The sequence below is a fragment of the Malaclemys terrapin genome, chromosome 3 (genome assembly GCF_027887155.1).
Source record: "Malaclemys terrapin pileata isolate rMalTer1 chromosome 3, rMalTer1.hap1, whole genome shotgun sequence".
Classification (NCBI taxonomy): Eukaryota; Metazoa; Chordata; order Testudines; family Emydidae; genus Malaclemys; species Malaclemys terrapin.
Genome location: NC_071507.1, coordinates 12384002 through 12402501, shown reverse-complemented (window position 1 = coordinate 12402501; position 18500 = coordinate 12384002). Strand labels below are relative to the sequence as shown.

General features: G+C 41.4%; 1 protein-coding gene across 3 annotated transcripts in view; it reads left to right on the top strand.

Moving 5' to 3' along the window:
- Nucleotides 1-18500, top strand: part of TASP1 (taspase 1) — a 157581-nt gene that overhangs the window by 42465 nt on the left and 96616 nt on the right. For all 3 annotated transcript variants that reach the window (XM_054023754.1, XM_054023752.1, XM_054023753.1), the window contains exons 8-10: nucleotides 4404-4510; nucleotides 13681-13800; nucleotides 14852-14930. In XM_054023754.1, the coding sequence (XP_053879729.1) occupies nucleotides 4404-4510; nucleotides 13681-13800; nucleotides 14852-14930 (306 nt within the window). The remainder of the gene's footprint in view (nucleotides 1-4403; nucleotides 4511-13680; nucleotides 13801-14851; nucleotides 14931-18500) is intronic.

Genomic DNA, 18500 nt, shown 5'->3' with positions numbered 1-18500 from the left:
GTATAGCAGGGGGCCCTCCCTCTCCACTGGGTCCCAGCCTTGGGCTTTGTGGGAAGCAACACCAGCAGGGTCCTCCCTGCGGAGAGTCTACATCCGCAGTTCTAGGCTACCTCCTACCTATTTGGGGCAGTCAATAACTTAACAAAGGAGTCCAAGTGAGCAGGGCCCTGCAGGACCTGCTGGTTCTCAAAGAGGGTAGCGGTTGGAGAAGGCCTTGCCTGTGGGCCTTACCCACTCTGTAGCCCCCTCTCAGGCTCAGCCTTCCATCTAGCTTCCCAGAGAAGGAGTCATCTCTCCAGCAGCCTGTCCTCCTGGGCTTCTGAGCTTCTTTTACCCACTTCTCCAGCCAGAGCATGCTTAGCAGACCCAAAAGGGCAGGGCTACCTGGGCCTAGTATTGCCTTTTGACCCCTTTGGGCCCAGTGTGGGGTTTGTATACCCCATCACACCCTGTTGGTACATCCAAGGATCATGTTAACCCTCTGAGTCATTGCATTGTCCTGGGAATCTGTGTTCAGTAGGTCATCTGTCAAGTCCTCTTGAGTCACTACTTTCTGGGATACAGTTAACCATCCTGTAAGTGTGACCTGCCTTTTTCCTGGATGTATGACCTTGAATTTGACTGCACTAAAAAATACATGTTCAAATAACACTAGTTTTCCAAGCAATACAGATCTCTGTTGAACTGATCTATCGTTCCTATATTACCAGTTGTTGTGATCTGTGACTTTCTAGCAGTTTTATTTCCTTCAAAAATCATAGACTCAAATATTATTGGGCCAAGAGTCAATGTTTTTGAACCTCCGCTAGAAACATGACCTTTGGCTTTGGATGCAAAGTGACTCGCAGTTACTCTTTGAGATCAGTTTTTAATCCATGTAATGCGTTATATTGATTTTTTTTTTTTTTTTAAATTAGTGATACCAACCAATCTTGTAATCTCATCATGATTATATAAATTTTAACTGCTATGGAGGCTAAAACTGTGCAAATACTTTTTACCGGTTTTCTGGAGTTGAATGACGTATTGGTATCCCAAATTCATGCTTATGTGCTGCTTATTACCTATAGGCATGTACAATTTCTCAGGTGATGATGGCCTTTGTCCTATGCGCTGCATTTGGTAATCCAGTGGTGCCCTCTTGAAAGGCCATGTTAAAGGAAAAGACTTTTTGAAAATACTATTACGACATACTACACTGAATCAAAACCTATGTATAAAATTGTCTTTTAAAAGCAAATCTCTAGGACAGTACGCTTGTTGAAAGCACAAACCTTTAGATGAGTTAAAAATGAAAGTACACTTTAAAGTCAAAACTAATTAACTCTTATGGTGGTGAAAGGTGCTAGAGACTCATGTCTTCTATTGACAGCATGTGAATTTCACTTCTTGAACCTTGGAGAGCTTCATATGTTGAGGGCGCGGTTGAAGTGGCGAAGTAGCCATCTCAGGTGCAAAAGTGATGGGAGACATTCTACAGTCCGCTTACTGCATATTTGGTCTTGGTACTCTCCCAGTATAAACTAGCTTACAGGACACTATCAATAGCAAGTTATGAGTTGGCCTATAGATTCCATAATCATGTACAGGCATTTGGGCCAGTGGATATACAAGTAGTACAGATCGGCTGTGGCCACTACTTACTCCATAGGCTGGAAAAGCAGCTGTAGGAGAGGGGAGCCTCAGGGCAGGTAGGATGGGCTGGCGGAATAAGCTTCCACACAAATATTTGGACTTTGAACAGATAAGCCAAGAGTAGTGGAAGTGCAAGCTTCCCCACCCTGTCCTGTCAATGTGCATGAGTCTTATTCTAGAAGGATCACTTCCAGGGTGAATAGTTCAGTCTCTAAACCTGTTCAGCCCTTTGCCACTGCCAACAATGCTACCAGTAGTTCCAACTAGTGTTAATTGTGGTAAAGGTCTTTGTATGCTTGTCCATTCAGGACTGAAACCACCAATTTGTTCATTTAAACTGCCACACAGCTTCCAGATGACAGTGGCTTAAGGTCACTGGTAACCTAGAACTGAAGGGCTCCAGAGCCTTATCACTGTCCTTGAGCCATTTAGGTTCCAAGAAATGCACTGGGGCACATCAATAGGACTCCTCACTTCCTTGAAGTTAAACACGTTATTAAGTGTCTTGCTGGATTGAGGCCCAAGTCAACCTGAAAGTTTGCCTGTTAAAAATTGAACTTAAATTCACATTTTGTAAATGGCTTGTACTTTTTAGGACAATTTCTCAATCCAAACCAAGTTGTAGCTGGAGTAATCTTTCCAATGAAGTGTTCTCTTTTCACTCTTTTGATCAGTTTACACACTAAAGAGCCTTTTGTTTTGAATCATATTCAGGCATATTTAATGAATTCCTGCTTTACTATGCTCTGAATGATAGGATGGGTTCCTTTCTTGGCTGTTGAAGGTTGTCCTTGTCCTGAATCTATAAGAAACCTTCATAATTTTTAATGGATTTGTGAAGATTAGCTTTCTCAATTACTTAAGAGAGGAAAGGAGACTGATAGTTTAGGCCCCAAATTTTTCATACCTTAAAATTGTTTTATGCTAAAGAGGAAAATGCACTGGATGTCTTTCAATCTTCCCTATTAAATTGCCAAAGATGTAACCATAGTTTCCATGAAACTTTGTGGGAATTGCAAAGGTAAGTTGTATTCTGCTGGCTAGGCAGTAGAGCAGGTTGGAAACTCCTGAGGAAACCTTCCTGCTCCCTGCCAGGTCACCACGGAACCATAGGTCCGTGGCTCAGGTACACCCCAGCTGTGCAGTGTGCTTTGGAGCAGGAGAGCCCAGGTTTCTAGGGTCCTACAGTAGAATGGGAAGCCTGGGGCCTTTGGATTGAGCTGGGTCTCAGAGTCTTCAGGTGCCTTGCTGTAAGCCTGGAGCCGGGGCTCACAGTGATTCTAGGCTCGCTGTCACTGAATCCAGAAGCTTGGAAATCTCAGCTTGAGCTGTGACTTTGAAAGTCCTGAGAGCCTTGATTTGAGCTAGGGTGCAGAGCCAGGGTTTCCAGACTCTGGGCCAGTTGACTCCCCAGGTGGTGTGAGTCAGGTAGCTCAGAGAGCCAGATGGTCCAGAAGTTTGGAAGCCCGGGGGTGCCCAGCTCTGGGGAAGTCTGCATAACAAGGATCCCTGGCAGCTGCTGAAATTTGTCAGTTTCACTGTTGTCCGCCATTGAATAGCAGTGGTGAAACTGATATCATGTCAGTTTCACAAAAGAGGTGCCAGGAATTGGGGATCATATTTTGTTTTGGAAACACCATGTTTTGGTGCTTTTGAAACAATCTTTTTTCAGAATTCCTGGTTCATGAGAAACTTTCAGACATTTGGTTTCAGCCTGAACCTGGCCAAAACCAAATTTTGAAATGTTGAAATATTCCATGAACTGGAAACTTTGAATTTTGGCCGGTTTTACTAGGCAGTATCAGTTAACTAATAGATTGCTCCTGGAGCAGTGCTGGCTTTGTAAATGTTAATGGTACAGGAAGAAAGCTATTTTCAGCTATATTTGAAATGTAATTAAACCTTCTTTTATGATGTAGGGATTTCTTGCATTTAACTTTCACTGGCTTTGGAATATACCTGTATACGTCTCTGCTTATTGAAGGGACTACCCTCTGCAATGTTTCTTCTTTCCTTCTTAGAAGTAGAGAGGGGAATTAAGACAAGCTGAGGGTAACCTTAAGTCAAAACTAATTTGAACTACAAAAGTGTTCCTGTCAATATGCTTTTTGTAAAACAAAGCCCTCAAACTGAGAATACACCATCATTTTTATTAAGCATCACATTTTTAGTTGTCATTTAGAAAACATTTCCTTTTAAATGTAGTTATTAAATGTGGAAAAACACATGTATGCATCCTCAAGATGTATTGATCTTTAGCCTGTGCTGGATTATGATGCATAAAAATATTGCCTGTGTATTATGTGGATTTAAATATGTGGGTGAGCATACAGCTATGTAATTAACTTCGTTAAGAGGCTATATAAACTTATGGATATCATCAAAACAAGCTCACATGGCATCTATTTACATCTTAGCAGTCCAAAACAATCATTGTAACAAGCCACTTATTGCTTTCTCTTTTGTCTAGTGTTGCTACATGACTGCCAAACAGGGAGATATTTAGGGCATCATAACTTCCAGATGTGTTCAGTGACTTGTCTGTATTAGATATTTTACTCAGGGTTATATTTGAACAGTATCTCCTTTTGATTTAGTAAAAGATGTAAAATCTGTAGTACTGAAACTTCACACAATCTATATCTTAACTTCGGATACTGCTGCTAATCATGTGGGGTGGAAGAGACTTCTGAAGTGAAATACCTTACTAGTCTACTATTTGTTTGAATAACCCTTCATTAGTTAAATGCTTTTAAAATATTTTATAGGGTTTAGTTTAGCAGCTTTTAAGAGGAACAAAAGGAAGCTGGAGTTGGCAGAAAAGGTGGAAACAGATCTTATTCAGCTAAAGAAAAGAAGACAATCAAGTGAAAAGGTCAGTAGATGTTTTGTCACCCTTACCACAAAGATAATTTATAACGCGAAAATTTCATATCTAAATTTTTCATTTTGTAGATGGTCACCTGATATAGCATCACAAACCACTCATCTTTGGCCATCTTATGCATGTTAGTATCAGTATAATATCAGATCATCTAAATTATCTTCTCTGGTGATAGAACTTCCTGCTAGTTACAGTTTCAAAAGAGCTGTGAAAAAGATGCCTTTTGTCTTGTTTGTGATGTCAATATATCTATACTATTCCGTTTTAAAGTGGAAATATGACAAGTGTAAATATAAGCAGATAAATATCTAATAAAACATTTTCTCTAGCTTGGGATCTATCATTGTTTCCCATTTTTTAATGTTTCCTGAGAACACTGCTTTGTGGACCTGGAAGCGGTGAAATTTGAAATATCAGGTAGGTAAATGTGCATCAGTTCATGCATCTAGCATTGACCCTGGCCCACGTTACTTATGCTCCTTTACTACAAAACTGCCACAATTCCCTCCTTGCTAGTGTGAGTTTTGAGCCTTTGTTCTCACTTCAGCATATATAGGTTTACAGTATAAGTATTAATATATAGTTGGCTAAAGTAGGATACTTAGTAAGTACAATACTAAATAAAAGAAAAATTAGTGGTGGACTGTATAATTCACACCTGCAGGGTTGGTCTATTGAAGACTTTACAAGTGGTGCAGCAAGGCAACCGCTATAACCGATGCCAAACATATCCCTTCGGTGAAATATGACAACTGTGAAAGTGAAGGCTAGTCTGTTATTTTTTTAAACATTAACCTGCATTTTGTTTGAGATCGATGCCTTTCTTGGACAGCCAAATCTCCAGACTCTGGTGGCCTGATTCTCCACTGCCTTGTAGTCACTTACCCTCATTTAAAGTGCACGTAAATGCTATGGAACTAGAATGACAAGGTGGCTGAGGTAATATCTTTTATTGGGCCAACATTACCTCACCCATCTTGTCTTTTTAATACCCTGGGACCAATACGGCTACGATAATACTGCATATGAAAGTGTAATAATATTTTACCCTTGCTCTATACAGGTGTAAATGACTGCACAAGGTGGTGAAAAATCAGGCCTATTTCTTCTACATTCTCAAATCATATCTTCCTTGTGTAAAAGTACTAATTCTCAGTCTTCGAAAAGCTGAGGCTCAGTAGAGGAGATAAGAATTAGAGGGGAAAAATGGGTTATTTACTGGTATCTGAACTTCGCCTGTTGCTTACAGGTTTGTGCACACTTCCCTGTAACTGAGGGAGGAGGGGTCTCTGCACAGTATTGACATTCATGTAATGTGGGGCAAGTCATGTGCTGGTGCATGAGCTTACCAACCTGCAATTTGAAATTTCAAGGGTCATGTGGCAGCAGTTATGGGGAGCACCCACAGACCAGGGATAGTAGGTAGAGGAGATGACCATATATGAGAACTCTGCTTACTGGTAAGTAACTTGATTCATCCCACCACTTTCTCTAAATTTCAGTGAATTCGGTCTTTGTGAAAGAAACCAGACTGACAAAGCTGTGGGCTGAAATAATGTGTCTACGTAATATGTAGAATGCAGGCAGTTGCAGGCCAGTGAGAGAGCTTTCAATATGCATCAAACTTGATCTGAAGGGAACAGCTTTAGGGCGAAGGGGGATTTGTTGGTCCCTGGCCTCTCTCGGTTGGGACGAGGGATTAAATAATTGGATGTAGCAATTCTGTAGCACACTCAACAAAAATTACACTGAAACCAGACTTGGATAACTCATTTTGGGCCTGGTTCTGAGCCCACTAATGCCAGTCAAGACTCCCTCGGACTACAATGGGAATTGGATCAGTCCTCTGTGGATAGCTTGACTAGTCAGAGGGTCTTGTGAAAGCCAATTGAATTTCCGCTTCCTTAAGACACAACATTTTTTCACAGCCTTAATTTTTTTCCCAAAGGACTAGTTCACATGTAAATGTCTTGTTTAGATAGTGTTTACTCATTTAATGTTTCATTTTGGACATCCATTCTCTTTGTTGGGTGGATTTTTCAGAAGTCATGAAATGGATCAGAACTTGCATATGCAATAAAGTGAATATTTAAAAATCTAAGGATTGGAGCCTTTACGTGGCACTTGCACATTCCATGATAAAACCTTAATGAGCTTGATTTTTCTTTTTTCCCCCTATCAGAGTTTCCCTGGGGTGTCTTTCATTTGTTTGACAAATCTGTTCCATGCAAGTGAATGTTTTTAACCCAACGTTTTTAATTACAGCCAGAGTGATTGTCCTAATTTCACTGCAGCCTCTTCAGAAAATAGAAGTCTCCTGACTCAGCTGTATGCGGTTACAGTTGAGAGGCATATACACTTACATTTCATTGGTGTTAGCCAGTGAGGTACATGTAATTTCAAAAGACCAGATCTTCAGCTGGTGTAAATCAGCATAACTCATTGATTTCACCATGACTACATCAATTGGACATTTCGCCAGTGTATTTGTATGTCGGAAAACTAGCATGTTCATTTGTCTGAATTAGTTTGGAAACTTCACTATTTCGCTTAATAAAATTGAGTCAGTGGAACACATACTGCAGGAATCATTATCAATTAAAGCTTTTGGATAATCTGATACAAGGATATCAGATCCTTGTTTGAATGTGGACTAGCACCTGCCACTGCCATTGTAATTAAGGTGGTGCAAGGGGACTTTTAAAGCTTACAGCAGCATTTCATGCTAAGTTAAAGCGTGGCATGAAGGTTCCGTTACCAAAGGCAGAATATTTTACTAGATAAAATATAATCCAAAACTTTGTTCACTAGATCATCTGGTGTCAAAAACAGAATTCTCAAAATTTCATGCACTTATGCACTTTTATAGTAAACTTCTTCTGAGAAGTGCAAAATTTCCCCTACCCATCTTGGAGGGGTTTCGCCCCATTCTCCGCGTGTATTGGGGGTGGGTTCTCACCTTTCCCTCCAGTGCTTCCTCTTCATTCTTTCACAAAGCTAAAGATGGACAATGTAGGCGAAATGGCTGTGCCATTCTCTCAGTACCTGTCGTTCTGGTTCATGGAAGGAATGGATGTGAAAGCAGAGTGTACCTACTGAGGCCCACAGAGGAAGAGGAAAAGAGGCAGCCTCTGTAGCCTACAGCTGCTAATTAGGGATGTAAAATGTTAAATGGTTAACTGATAAGTATTAGTCTTACCATTAATATATTGCAGGTAACGTTCAAAACAGATTGGTAAAATAATTTTGTGACATTGCAATACCTAATGTGCACATTTAAAACGCCTCAGCACTATCAGGGGGCGCTGGAGTTTGCAGCGCTCTCGCAGCTCGAGGCATCACTTCCTGCAGCTCCCATTGGCTGGGAACGGTGAACCGTGGCCACTGGGAGCGGCAGGCGGCCATGCCTGCGGACCGTCCGTGTAAACAAACTGGCTCACGGCCCGCCAGTAGATAACCCTGACGGGCTGCGTGCAGCCCACCACAGCTTTAAAGTATTCCTCCATATCATTGAGTACTCCTTGTATATAAGAATTAGACAATGCCACTGACCAGAGTAGTTTTGCTGTCTAACAGCAGTATGTCAAAGCATACTATGGAACTTTTTTAGTGTGCAGTAGCAGCATCCACACAGCACACTAGTGTGCTTGCTGTACACTAACTGACTGTTTAGACGAGGCCCAAGTGAACAACAAAATATTCTTAGTGTATTTTTCATAATTTCTACAACTTAGTTAAAAGTTCTAATCTCTTTTATTCTTTAGCATTTCTTTATGAGTTTCTAATTTAAAGTTAAAAATCTGTTTAATTTCACTACATTTAGTGGATGAAGAAACTAGGAACTGACCTAAAATGTATTTCCACATCTTTGAGATTGTATGTGCATGCTAAATGATTAGATGATACAGGGTTTGAGAAATTATACTCCTTTGCATGTGAGCTAATCTTAAATGTGTTCATAAGTGGAGCTGTTTCTGTTGAAGTTGACTATAACTGATTTATTCCCCAGCTGGGCATGGAGTACTGACTGATTGTCCAACTGTCACCCGGAGTGTTCTGACCGCAGGCACAAGTAATTATCAGATGTTCACTTTGTTCCCCCTGTTAACTTCTTCTTTCCAGTATAAAATGCCATTCCTTTCCTCTGCAAATTTTTGTTGGCTGTTAAGCTTTTTTTCAGTTATATTGAAACAAGCCACTTTTCTGAAGAATTGCCATCTGCTTGATTTGAGTAACATTGGGTTTGAGTCATATGTACACAATAGTTTTTGTTCAGGCCCACTGCTTTTGAAAAACAAAAGCCCTAAATTGCATGATTTTGTTGGATTTGATTGACAGTACGATTTAGTTTTAAAGATATTTTAACTAACTTAACTGTATGTTAGTATTTTCCTTTTTCTAATTGTGATTTAGGGAGTTTAGGAAATATATACTTGTGCCTGCAGTCAGAACACTCTGGGTGACATATTACTAATCTTCAGAAGTAGCTTTTTAGTAGCCATCACGTCAGCCCGTAGGGTCTTGGACATTGGTGCTTTGATGGCAGATCCTGCCTTTCACAGTATTCTGGATGTATTATCACTTACGATGCTGCAGTCGTTCAGCCCCTACCTCCCCCCCATCCCCCCCAAAGAATGATAGTGCATTTGACCAGATCACAGGTAACATCTACGACATAATTTAAGAATGTGCTAGTATATGAGCTATGGAGGGCCACTGCGTAGGCTTCAATACATACATTTTAGAAACACTATACCGCATCCCATGCTGCTAGATTCAGTGTGGCACTTGGTTCAGCAGTGCTATCTTCAGATCTGGACTAGATTCCAAAGCTCCTTCCTCCCTTTGGGGATACTGCTTGGAAGTCGTCCTTCTGCTTGAGATTCATAGCCATGAATCCTTTTCTGCAGTTAGATGCCTAAGCCCAGTCAGCCATTTTTCAAGAAACAGAGGAGAATGAGGAGACCCCTTACAGCCTTTAGCGCAGTGGGTAGAGTACTCATCCAGGAGGTGGGAGAGCTGGGTTCCATCCCCCTCTGCTACATGTGGAGCAGGGACTTGAACCATAGTCTCCTGCTTCCCAGGAGTGCCCTTACCATTGGGCTATGGGTGCTCCTGGGACAGATTTCTCTTAATCTCTCCTGTTGTTGAAATAGTTCCAGTGTTTTATAAGTAATCACATATTCATGGGGCTAGGAAAGTGAGAATGACTCTACAGGTCAGTGGTTAGGGCACTTGCCTGGGAGATGAGAGAGACAAATTCAAGTCCCTGCTTCACATCAGGAAGAGGGTGTGATTGAATCAGTCTTCCACATCTCAGGTGAGTGTTGTAACCACTGGGCTAAAGGTTATAAAGGGAGTGCAATCATTTTTGTGTGGGTTTAGGTGTGCTCAGAGCACACACCTACAGGATTGGGTTTTGAAGGCCAGATAGAGAGGGGACTGTTTAGTTTGGGTTCCCCCCATGGCTTAGAGCTACTGGACAATGTCAAAATGTAAGGACTTGGGCACCTGAGAGTGTTTCCAGCCACTGAAATGTAGGCATCTTGGGGACTTTAAAGGTGGAAACATAGGTACTTAGGGATTCTAAGCACGTTACAGAGTTAGATGGTAACTGAACAGGGGGGTTGTGAATGACAGTGGTGCCTAAATGGTTAGTGGTGCCTAAATGTTGGCCTTAAAGTGATAATTTGGTGGCTAAATCCACCTTGTGAATCCCACCCTTAATGTTCTTTTTAACATAGAAACTCAGAAGTTAATTAATGGCAGAACCAAAATTCCTGTGCAACCTTATTTTGGCCCCATTATGCTTACATAGTGTGATAATCTTTAGTCACATGATCACTTTTATCGTGCATGACCCTGCCTGGCTCAGTGCAGAGGATGAATGATGCTCTGGTAAAGAATCAAGGTTTTGCAGTGAAAGGGGCCATTTGTAGAACCTCTGCTTCATTTACTTAAGATGTTGGGAAGGTGTGTAGTGATTGAGTCGGGGACTGCAGGAAGAGAGACTTTCCTCTCCCCCTTGTGGGTTCCAGGACCAGCTGCTCCAAGACAAAGTCATTAATAGTGACTAGAAATTTCATCTCTGCATCCTGAGGTGACGTACCCAGACAATATGGGGATAGTTGAAATCCGCCATTATTTTGGGGTTTTCTGTTTTTGTAGCCTCTATAATCTTCCTGAGTGTTTCACAATCATCATCACCATCCTGGTCAGGTGCTCGGAAGTATATTCCTACTGTTTATACTCTTATTATTCAAGCATGAAATTTCTATCCATAGAAACTCTATGATATGATCTGTCTATGATTCTGTGATGATCCTGGCTTCTGGCAGTCAGAGGTTTAGTGTCACCCTGAGCATAGGGTTACGTCCTTGACTATCTTGGCTAATAGCCATTGATGGACCTATCCTCTGTGACCTTATCTAGATCTTCTTTTTTGAACCCAGTTATACTTTTGGCCATCACAACATCTCATGACAATGAGTTTCACAGGTTATTGTGCATTATGTGAAAAAGTATATCCTCTTGTTTGTATTAAACCTGCTGCCTATTAATTGCAGTGGGTGACTCCAGGTTTTTTGTATCATGGGAAAGGGTAAATAACACTAACCTCGTTCTTGAAATACAGCTGAACCATTTTGGCCAAAACCTTCCAGAAAAAATCAGCCTGAAGGAATCACTCAGCATGTGACTAGAAATGGTATTCATTGTAAATTGCTTTAGGTAAGTTAACTATTTGGGTTTTCACTCCTGGTGACTGTATGTTAGTGGATTACTTAAGCTTTGACATAACTGAAACATAACATAGCACTCCTTTTAACTAAAAATTCTTTTTCTCTAGCTGTATTTAGTTAAGGAGAGAAAGTCGTGAAATTATAATGTTTTCTCATTGAGGCAAAGTATTGGAATATGGTGGAATATTCAGCTTCCTTTGGGGCCCAGGTTGCTTTGTAGTTTTGTGGTGTTGTTTTCTGGGGGGATGGTGGAGAGCGGTTTCCTGTATCTGGAGTTAATGCAAGTACAGAAGAAGTTGAAATAGTTCTTTTTGATACTTGGTTAATTGATCTGGTTAAGTAGCAATTCAGTTTGGTTTCCTTCTAATTTGTAACAAAATCAAATTTCAAAACCTCAAAAGTTACTGCGACTGGAGTTGTCATCCTCTAGTCAATTTTACTATAAAACACCAAGATAGAGACCTACAGTTGCTAACACCAGGCTGTGACATTCAATAGTAGGGTACAATTACAAATATACATAGTAGGAAGATTAATAATAATTAAAAATAAAGTTTTTTTTTTTCTTATTCCTCTTCGAGTGTCTGAAAACTTAGTTTCCTAAGAAAAGGCACTAGAAATTTGGAACCTGGTATGTGTATTATGTGAGTCATTTTACTTAGTTACTGGAGTTAATAGACATAGTGTGTGATATTTTACATCCAGCATTTAAGTTTGTAAGCTATTTACATGCTAAAAATTGAAGTGGGAATTCTAATTTTGTATATTTGGAGAGACTTGTTTTTTCCTAATCTCTCATTTTTAAGTAGAGAAAAATGAATGAACTCTATGGAGAATCTTCCATAGAAGACCCTCCATTCTAGCTTTCACTTTCTCCTTAACTTCTAAAAAGATAAATTACCAGTACAGTGTGACTGTAGTCCTAGCTGTTGGCTCCACTGGAGGAGCATGGGTAGTGACTGTCACTGTGATGCTGCAGACTTGAGCTTTGGAAAAAAATTATAGCGGGTAGCGTTGAATTCCTCACTTGCTCTTAAGTGTTTTGTTTTTGTTACAGAAGCTGAGAGGTGATGAGTGAGTAGAAAGGAGGAAGAGTGTCAGTTGCAGTCAGAGAAGAAGGATGGTCCTGGATAAGTAGGGCCCTAGCCTGGCAATCTAGAGACCTGGGTCAATTCTCTGTTCTGCTATAGATTTCTTTGGTGGCCTGGGGCAAGTCACTTAGTCTTTGGCCCAGTTCCTCATCTGAAAAATGGAAGTGGGGAAGTACTATCTCATGGGGTGTTGTGAGGATAAATTACATTAGATTGTGAGGTGCTCAAATACTATGGTGATGAGGGCCAGATAAGTACCTGAGATAGGTGGTGGTTCTAGGAGTAATATTGGATGTGTTTGGTGCCAATTTCAGGTGCTGGTTCAGAAATAATAATGTGGGTGGAAGAAAGAAGCTGCCTGTTACTGGGTAGGAGAAGAGGGATGAGCTTCCCTTTTTCCCCACAAGAGTACCAGCTACGGGGGTGAGCTGTGTTACACCACCTTGAGGTGTTGCTGAGTTCATATCACAGTGGTATGTGAAGATTGCAAGCAAAAATATATAACTAAAGTACTATGTAACATATGCATATTCTTTGAGTGGTAAAAATTCTGCTTATTAGATTAAGCCATAACTTTTTCTTTGTCCCACCGCATGAGCTTTTAAATTAGTAGACTTTTGGAACTGGGAACGCTCAAGGGATTGATAATTGGGTAAAGAGCAGCTTTTTGGGGGTGTTGGAGGGGCAATCCTGCAAACACGTACATGGGTAACTTTACTCACATGAGTAGCTACATTGAATTCAGTGGAACTGTTCACCAGGGTGATTGTGTGCAGGATTGAGTTTTTATAACAACTTAAATGTATGCCATGGAGCTAGTGACACAGAATACCCATAAATGAGTTAATAGTAGAATTGAGCATAATTTTTTCCATGATTAAATTATTTGCCAAAAAATACAGTTGTGGTTGACCTGAAACTATTTGTGAATTGGTCAAGTTCACCAAATAGTTTTGACAATATCAAAAAATGAACACATTTGGTAGTGTTGACATGAAACTTCATTTTGGCATTGCTGAAACATTTTTGGGCTGGTGTAACAAAATGCGGAGCTGGTGAGAGTGCCACCCTTCTTATAACTTTTGTCTGAGTGGCTCGAGCGTCATTCTCCATCTCTTTCCTTGATTCAGTGACTATTGAATGAAAATTTACAACATTACAGACCAGGTACACCATGGACAGCAATAAAGAAGCTTTTTCTTGTTGGATTGCCTGTTAGTTATCAGATTTTGAGCATTGCTTTTGCATACTTTTAAAGAAATATAATTTAATTTTAGCCCTCTGTTAGTATACTATTTTTAGTAGTTGCTTCTATTTGTATGTCCTGCAGGAGAATGATTCAGGAACATTGGATACAGTTGGTGCAGTCGTTGTTGACCAAGAAGGAAATGTTGCTGCTGCTGTCTCCAGTGGAGGTTTAGCTTTGAAGCATCCTGGAAGAGTTGGTCAGGTGAGTAGGTATTTTCAACTGGGGACAATTACTTAGTATTACCAGGGAATGGCTTACATATTTAATAAACAGTGCATCTGTAAACTAGGCAAGAGCCAAGTGATAGTGAATTGATGCCTTAGCGTTTAAATCTGAAGACCTGGATTCAGTTCTTGATTACTCTGTATGGGGAAATGAGTTTTGTCTAGTCTAGAGGATCTTTATCAGTGTTGCAAAACTTCTTCTAATTTGGCATGCTTTCTGGTTATTACTGGAATAACGGTTGTGTTGTAGGTCACACTTGGGATGCATTGATAGAGAAAGCTAGAGCCTGTTCTTGGTACGCTTAGCTTTTGCTAGTGCTATTAGTATCTCACTTTTGCCACTCATTAAATACCCCACACAGCTTAAAAGAAAAAGTGCTACTCTGATACCTTTTAGATAAATTTACTTGTTCTATACGTTTTTGATCAATATGTGAGGAGAATGTGTCCATTTTCAAATTCAGTGATGTTCTTTTGTTGTGCTAGAATCTTTTGAAGGAGGTGATAAAGATATGATACTATAAGAACACACAGCATAGATAGGCCTATCAACATGGAGTAACAATTTTGAGATGCTTCAAGAGTCTGTATGCGCTACAGCTTACGTACAACTGGTTAGTCCACTGTTTGGCATCATCCCACGGGTAACTCTCTTTTGGACTGACCTTAAGATTCTTTAGCTACAGCATTTTAAAGGGTTCTTTAAAATGTGTAGTTAAAAACATTTATGTTGTAATGTTTTAAACATAAAACATGCTTTAAAGAATTCCTATGGTAATAGGACCCATTCCAGCTCCTGTTGAAATGAATGCGGGTTTTACCATTGCAGTAAGATTGAGCCCTTCATCCCTACCTAGGGAGATAAGAGCACCTCCAAGGCACTCCTCTTCAGGATTAACTGTTGGAGGATGTAGCAAAATGTACTGGAGTAGCTATTTTGAGTCTTATTCCTTTATCCTATGTAATAATCTCCCTTTTCCCCAAAAACTGAGTACTTGAATTTATAAAAGATCCATTTCTCTTCTCAGGCAGCTCTTTATGGATGTGGCTGCTGGGCTGAAAATATTGGAGTTCATAACCCTTATTCCACAGCTGTGAGTACTTCAGGTATTTGCTACTTTTGTAAATATTTTGAACTGCTGTTCAACTTTCTTTCATTTAAAAATTCAAAACAAGTTATTTAATATATAGTGAATTAAAATCTTAAGACTCATGTGGTAGCATACCAGAAAGTGTGTTCTTCAAGCCAGTGAATTCAGTGTCATTAACTACCAAAGAGTCTTTGTTAACATGTTTATGGAAGTTTCAGACAAACTTATTCAGAGTCTGTGTGTGTTATCCTTAAACAATCCATTTGTGGTTGCTCACCTTCTTATCTATATTTCAATCCATCAGTAACAATTTGTTGCACCATCTGGTAGTCAGCCCCTTCTGGCTGCCCTTTTCTTTAATGAGATTTTCTATCCTTGTTAATCATCTCCTGAAACTTAGGCTTCCTACATGGGTTTTGAGGTGTGTTAGATGCACATAGTCCCCCAATAATATTTTAGTAAATTTGGTATTGCCAATTCCCCTTCCAGCGTGGATATATGCTTATTGTCTAATACTAATGTAACTCCTGTTTAAATTTCCTTATTCTTCTTGGTGTTATTGATAGGACCTGAAGTAGGAAACCTTTTTGGCAACAGTTCTTTACTGTTGCTATGTGAGCAAGACAAATGTAGTGTTTTCCAATCCAACAAACTTTTCAGTTTCAAAATAATGGGAGGAAAGTTCATTTCATGTAGCTGATTTGAGGTTAGGAGAAATATTGACTCCTAAATACTTCAGAATTTGTAAAAAGAAGAACAGGAGTACTTGTGGCACCTTAGAGACTAACAAATTTATTAGAGCATAAGCTTTCGTGGACTACAGCCCACTTCTTCGGATGCATATAGAATGGAACACGAAAGCTTATGCTCTAATAAATTTGTTAGTCTCTAAGGTGCCACAAGTACTCCTGTTCTTCTTTTTGCGGATACAGACTAACACGGCTGCTACTCTGAAACCTTTCAGAATTTGTGTAATTTAAGCAAACAATGTATTGTGCAGCTATTAAACCTTAGATCTTTCCATCCTTAGATCTAATTTCAGATTTAATATAATTGTATAGGCTAATATACCTCTGAATTAATTATCTTGAGAATGTGTCATAGATTGCACTGGGTTGGTAATGATTTGTATTCACAGTCTTCATACAGCACAACAGTAAGTTCAGTTTTATTCATTTTAACTAGCTCTTCTAGCTTATGTTTTGAGCCGGGGTTAAATAAAGCGAGCAAACAACAAAAGGAATAGAGGACAACCTTATTTGGTTCCTCTGGTAATTGAAATTCTTGGGCATATACCCCCATTCACTCTTGTTTTATCTAAGGGAGAGTCATATTTATCCATGGTTTGTTTGTTTGTTTTTTTATATTGACTTCAAAACCCATTTCCAATAGAATTGTTTTTTAGGAAAGGCTACTCTACTTTATCAAATGCCATTTCCATGCCTAAGAATAACACAGGCATTCAGTTTTTTTGTTCCCTATATTATTAAACAATCCTGATATTCTAATGTTATTCGGTTGTCTATTGCATGTGGAACCTATTTAACTAATTTGTATTAACTGAGGAAGGACTGCTTCTATTCTGGCAAGAGACTTTGAAAATATGTTCATGTCTATATTAAGAAGCAAGATTGGCCTTAACAAGCCACATAGCAGCTTGTCTTTCTGTGGCTTTAGAATTCTATCATCTGCCCTTTTCATTGTATTGGGGAATCTCCTTACTCTCTACAAAAGCATTGTATCTGGTTTGTCTGCAGTGATGTGACTTCACCTGATGAAACTCTGCTGAAAACCTGTTTGGTCCTGGGGATTGGTGTTGGCATTAATTTAATCAAATTTGTAGCTTTCTCTGTCTCTACTGATCTTTCCAATCTGTTAACTGTTGCTGAGTTAACTTTGGCATGTTAATCAATCTCCATCTCTCTCTCTCTCTCTCTCTCTCTCTCTCTAATACAATAATTTTTGCTGTGGGCTTGTCATGGTTTGAAGACATAAAGAACTGTATAGAACCTCCTCAGTTCTTCAGTAATCTCTCAGGTCTTAAAACTTACTACTCCTTTGGCATTTTTTAATTTTGCCTTCTCTTGTCTTAATTTATAAGCAGCTTATTAGCCTTCGTCTCCCACACCCTTTATAATACCTGTTTTCAGCCAACTTGAGAGCTTCTTCAGTTTTCTCTATAAGTATGGCAGTTAGTTGCCCTCAGAATCAGAGGTGTATAAATGTGCTTCTAGACTCTTTTATGTAGGGTTACCATCCGTCCGTATTTCCCCGGACATGTCCGGCTTTTGCGTCTCTAAATAGCCGTCCGGGAGGAATTGGTAACAAGGTTAAAAGATCCGGGATTTTTCCCCTCCCCTCCCTCCCTTCCATGCACAGTGTGGCTGCTGATTGGGCAGATGGGCCTGATTGAGCCGCTCCCGTTGGCCTCCAGCAGCCAGAGCCCTCCTCTGCTCCCCCCTGCTGCCTGCAGCGTGTTTTGCCTACACGTGGTACATGGGCATGGTAAGGGGAGTCCCGGGGGGCAGTCAGGGAGCAGGGGGAGGGTTGGATGGGTCCCCGGCCTCCACCTGCCACCCCCCATCCGCGCATCCCTGCCCCCCCCATGAGTCCTCCCCCCTCCCTGCCTCCCTTTCCCTTGTCTGCTTCTACTACCAGAACTGGCAGCAACTGCTGTCTGCTGCCCCCAGGTCCTAGTGCCCCCCATCCACTAATGGCAAGACAGGCTGCCCTTACCCTGCCCTTCCACCCTAGCCCCGAGCCTCTCCAACTGCCCAAACCCCTCATCCCCAGCCCTCATCCCCCCGCGCCCTAATCCTCTGCCCCAGCCCTGAGCCTCCTCCTGCATCATGAATCCCTCATCCCCAGCCCCAGCCAGAACCCTCATCCCCCCCGCACCCTAATCCTCTGCCCCAACCCAGAGCCCCCTCCTGCATCATGAACCCCTCATCCTCAGCCCCACAGCCCTCACCCTTGCACCCCCTCCTATCCCCAAACTCCCTCCCAAACCCCCTTCCCACACACCCCCTCCTGTCCTCAAACTCCCTCCCAAAGCCTGCACCCCCTCCTGCCCCCAAACTCCATCCCAGAGTCTGCACCCCTCACCCTCCTGCACACCCACACCCTGCCCGAGCCTGGAGCCTGCACCCAGCACCCAAACTCTATCCCAGAGCCTGCACCCTGCACCCCTCTTGCACCCTAATCCCCAGCCCAGGACCTGCACCCCAGACCTCCTCCCCCCACCCAACCCCCCTCCCAGAGCCGTAGGCAGGTGAGGGGGGCGGGTTCTGGGCACCACCAAAATTTCTACAACCCTGCCACCCATGTGAGTGGATAAGGGTTGGGACAGTCGGGACAGGTAGGGTCCTGGGGGGGCAGTTAGGATGGGGGGTTCTCAGCAGGGGGCAGTCAGGGGACAAGAAGCGGGGGGGTTGGGGGTTCTGAGGGGAGCAGTCGGGGTGGAAAGTGGGAGGGAGTGGATGGGGCGGGGCTAGGGCGGGGCTCTCCTCTGCCCCCCTCCCCCCCATGTCCTCTTTTTTTTGATTGTGGAGATATGGTAACCCTATTTTATGCAAAACTTGCAGCC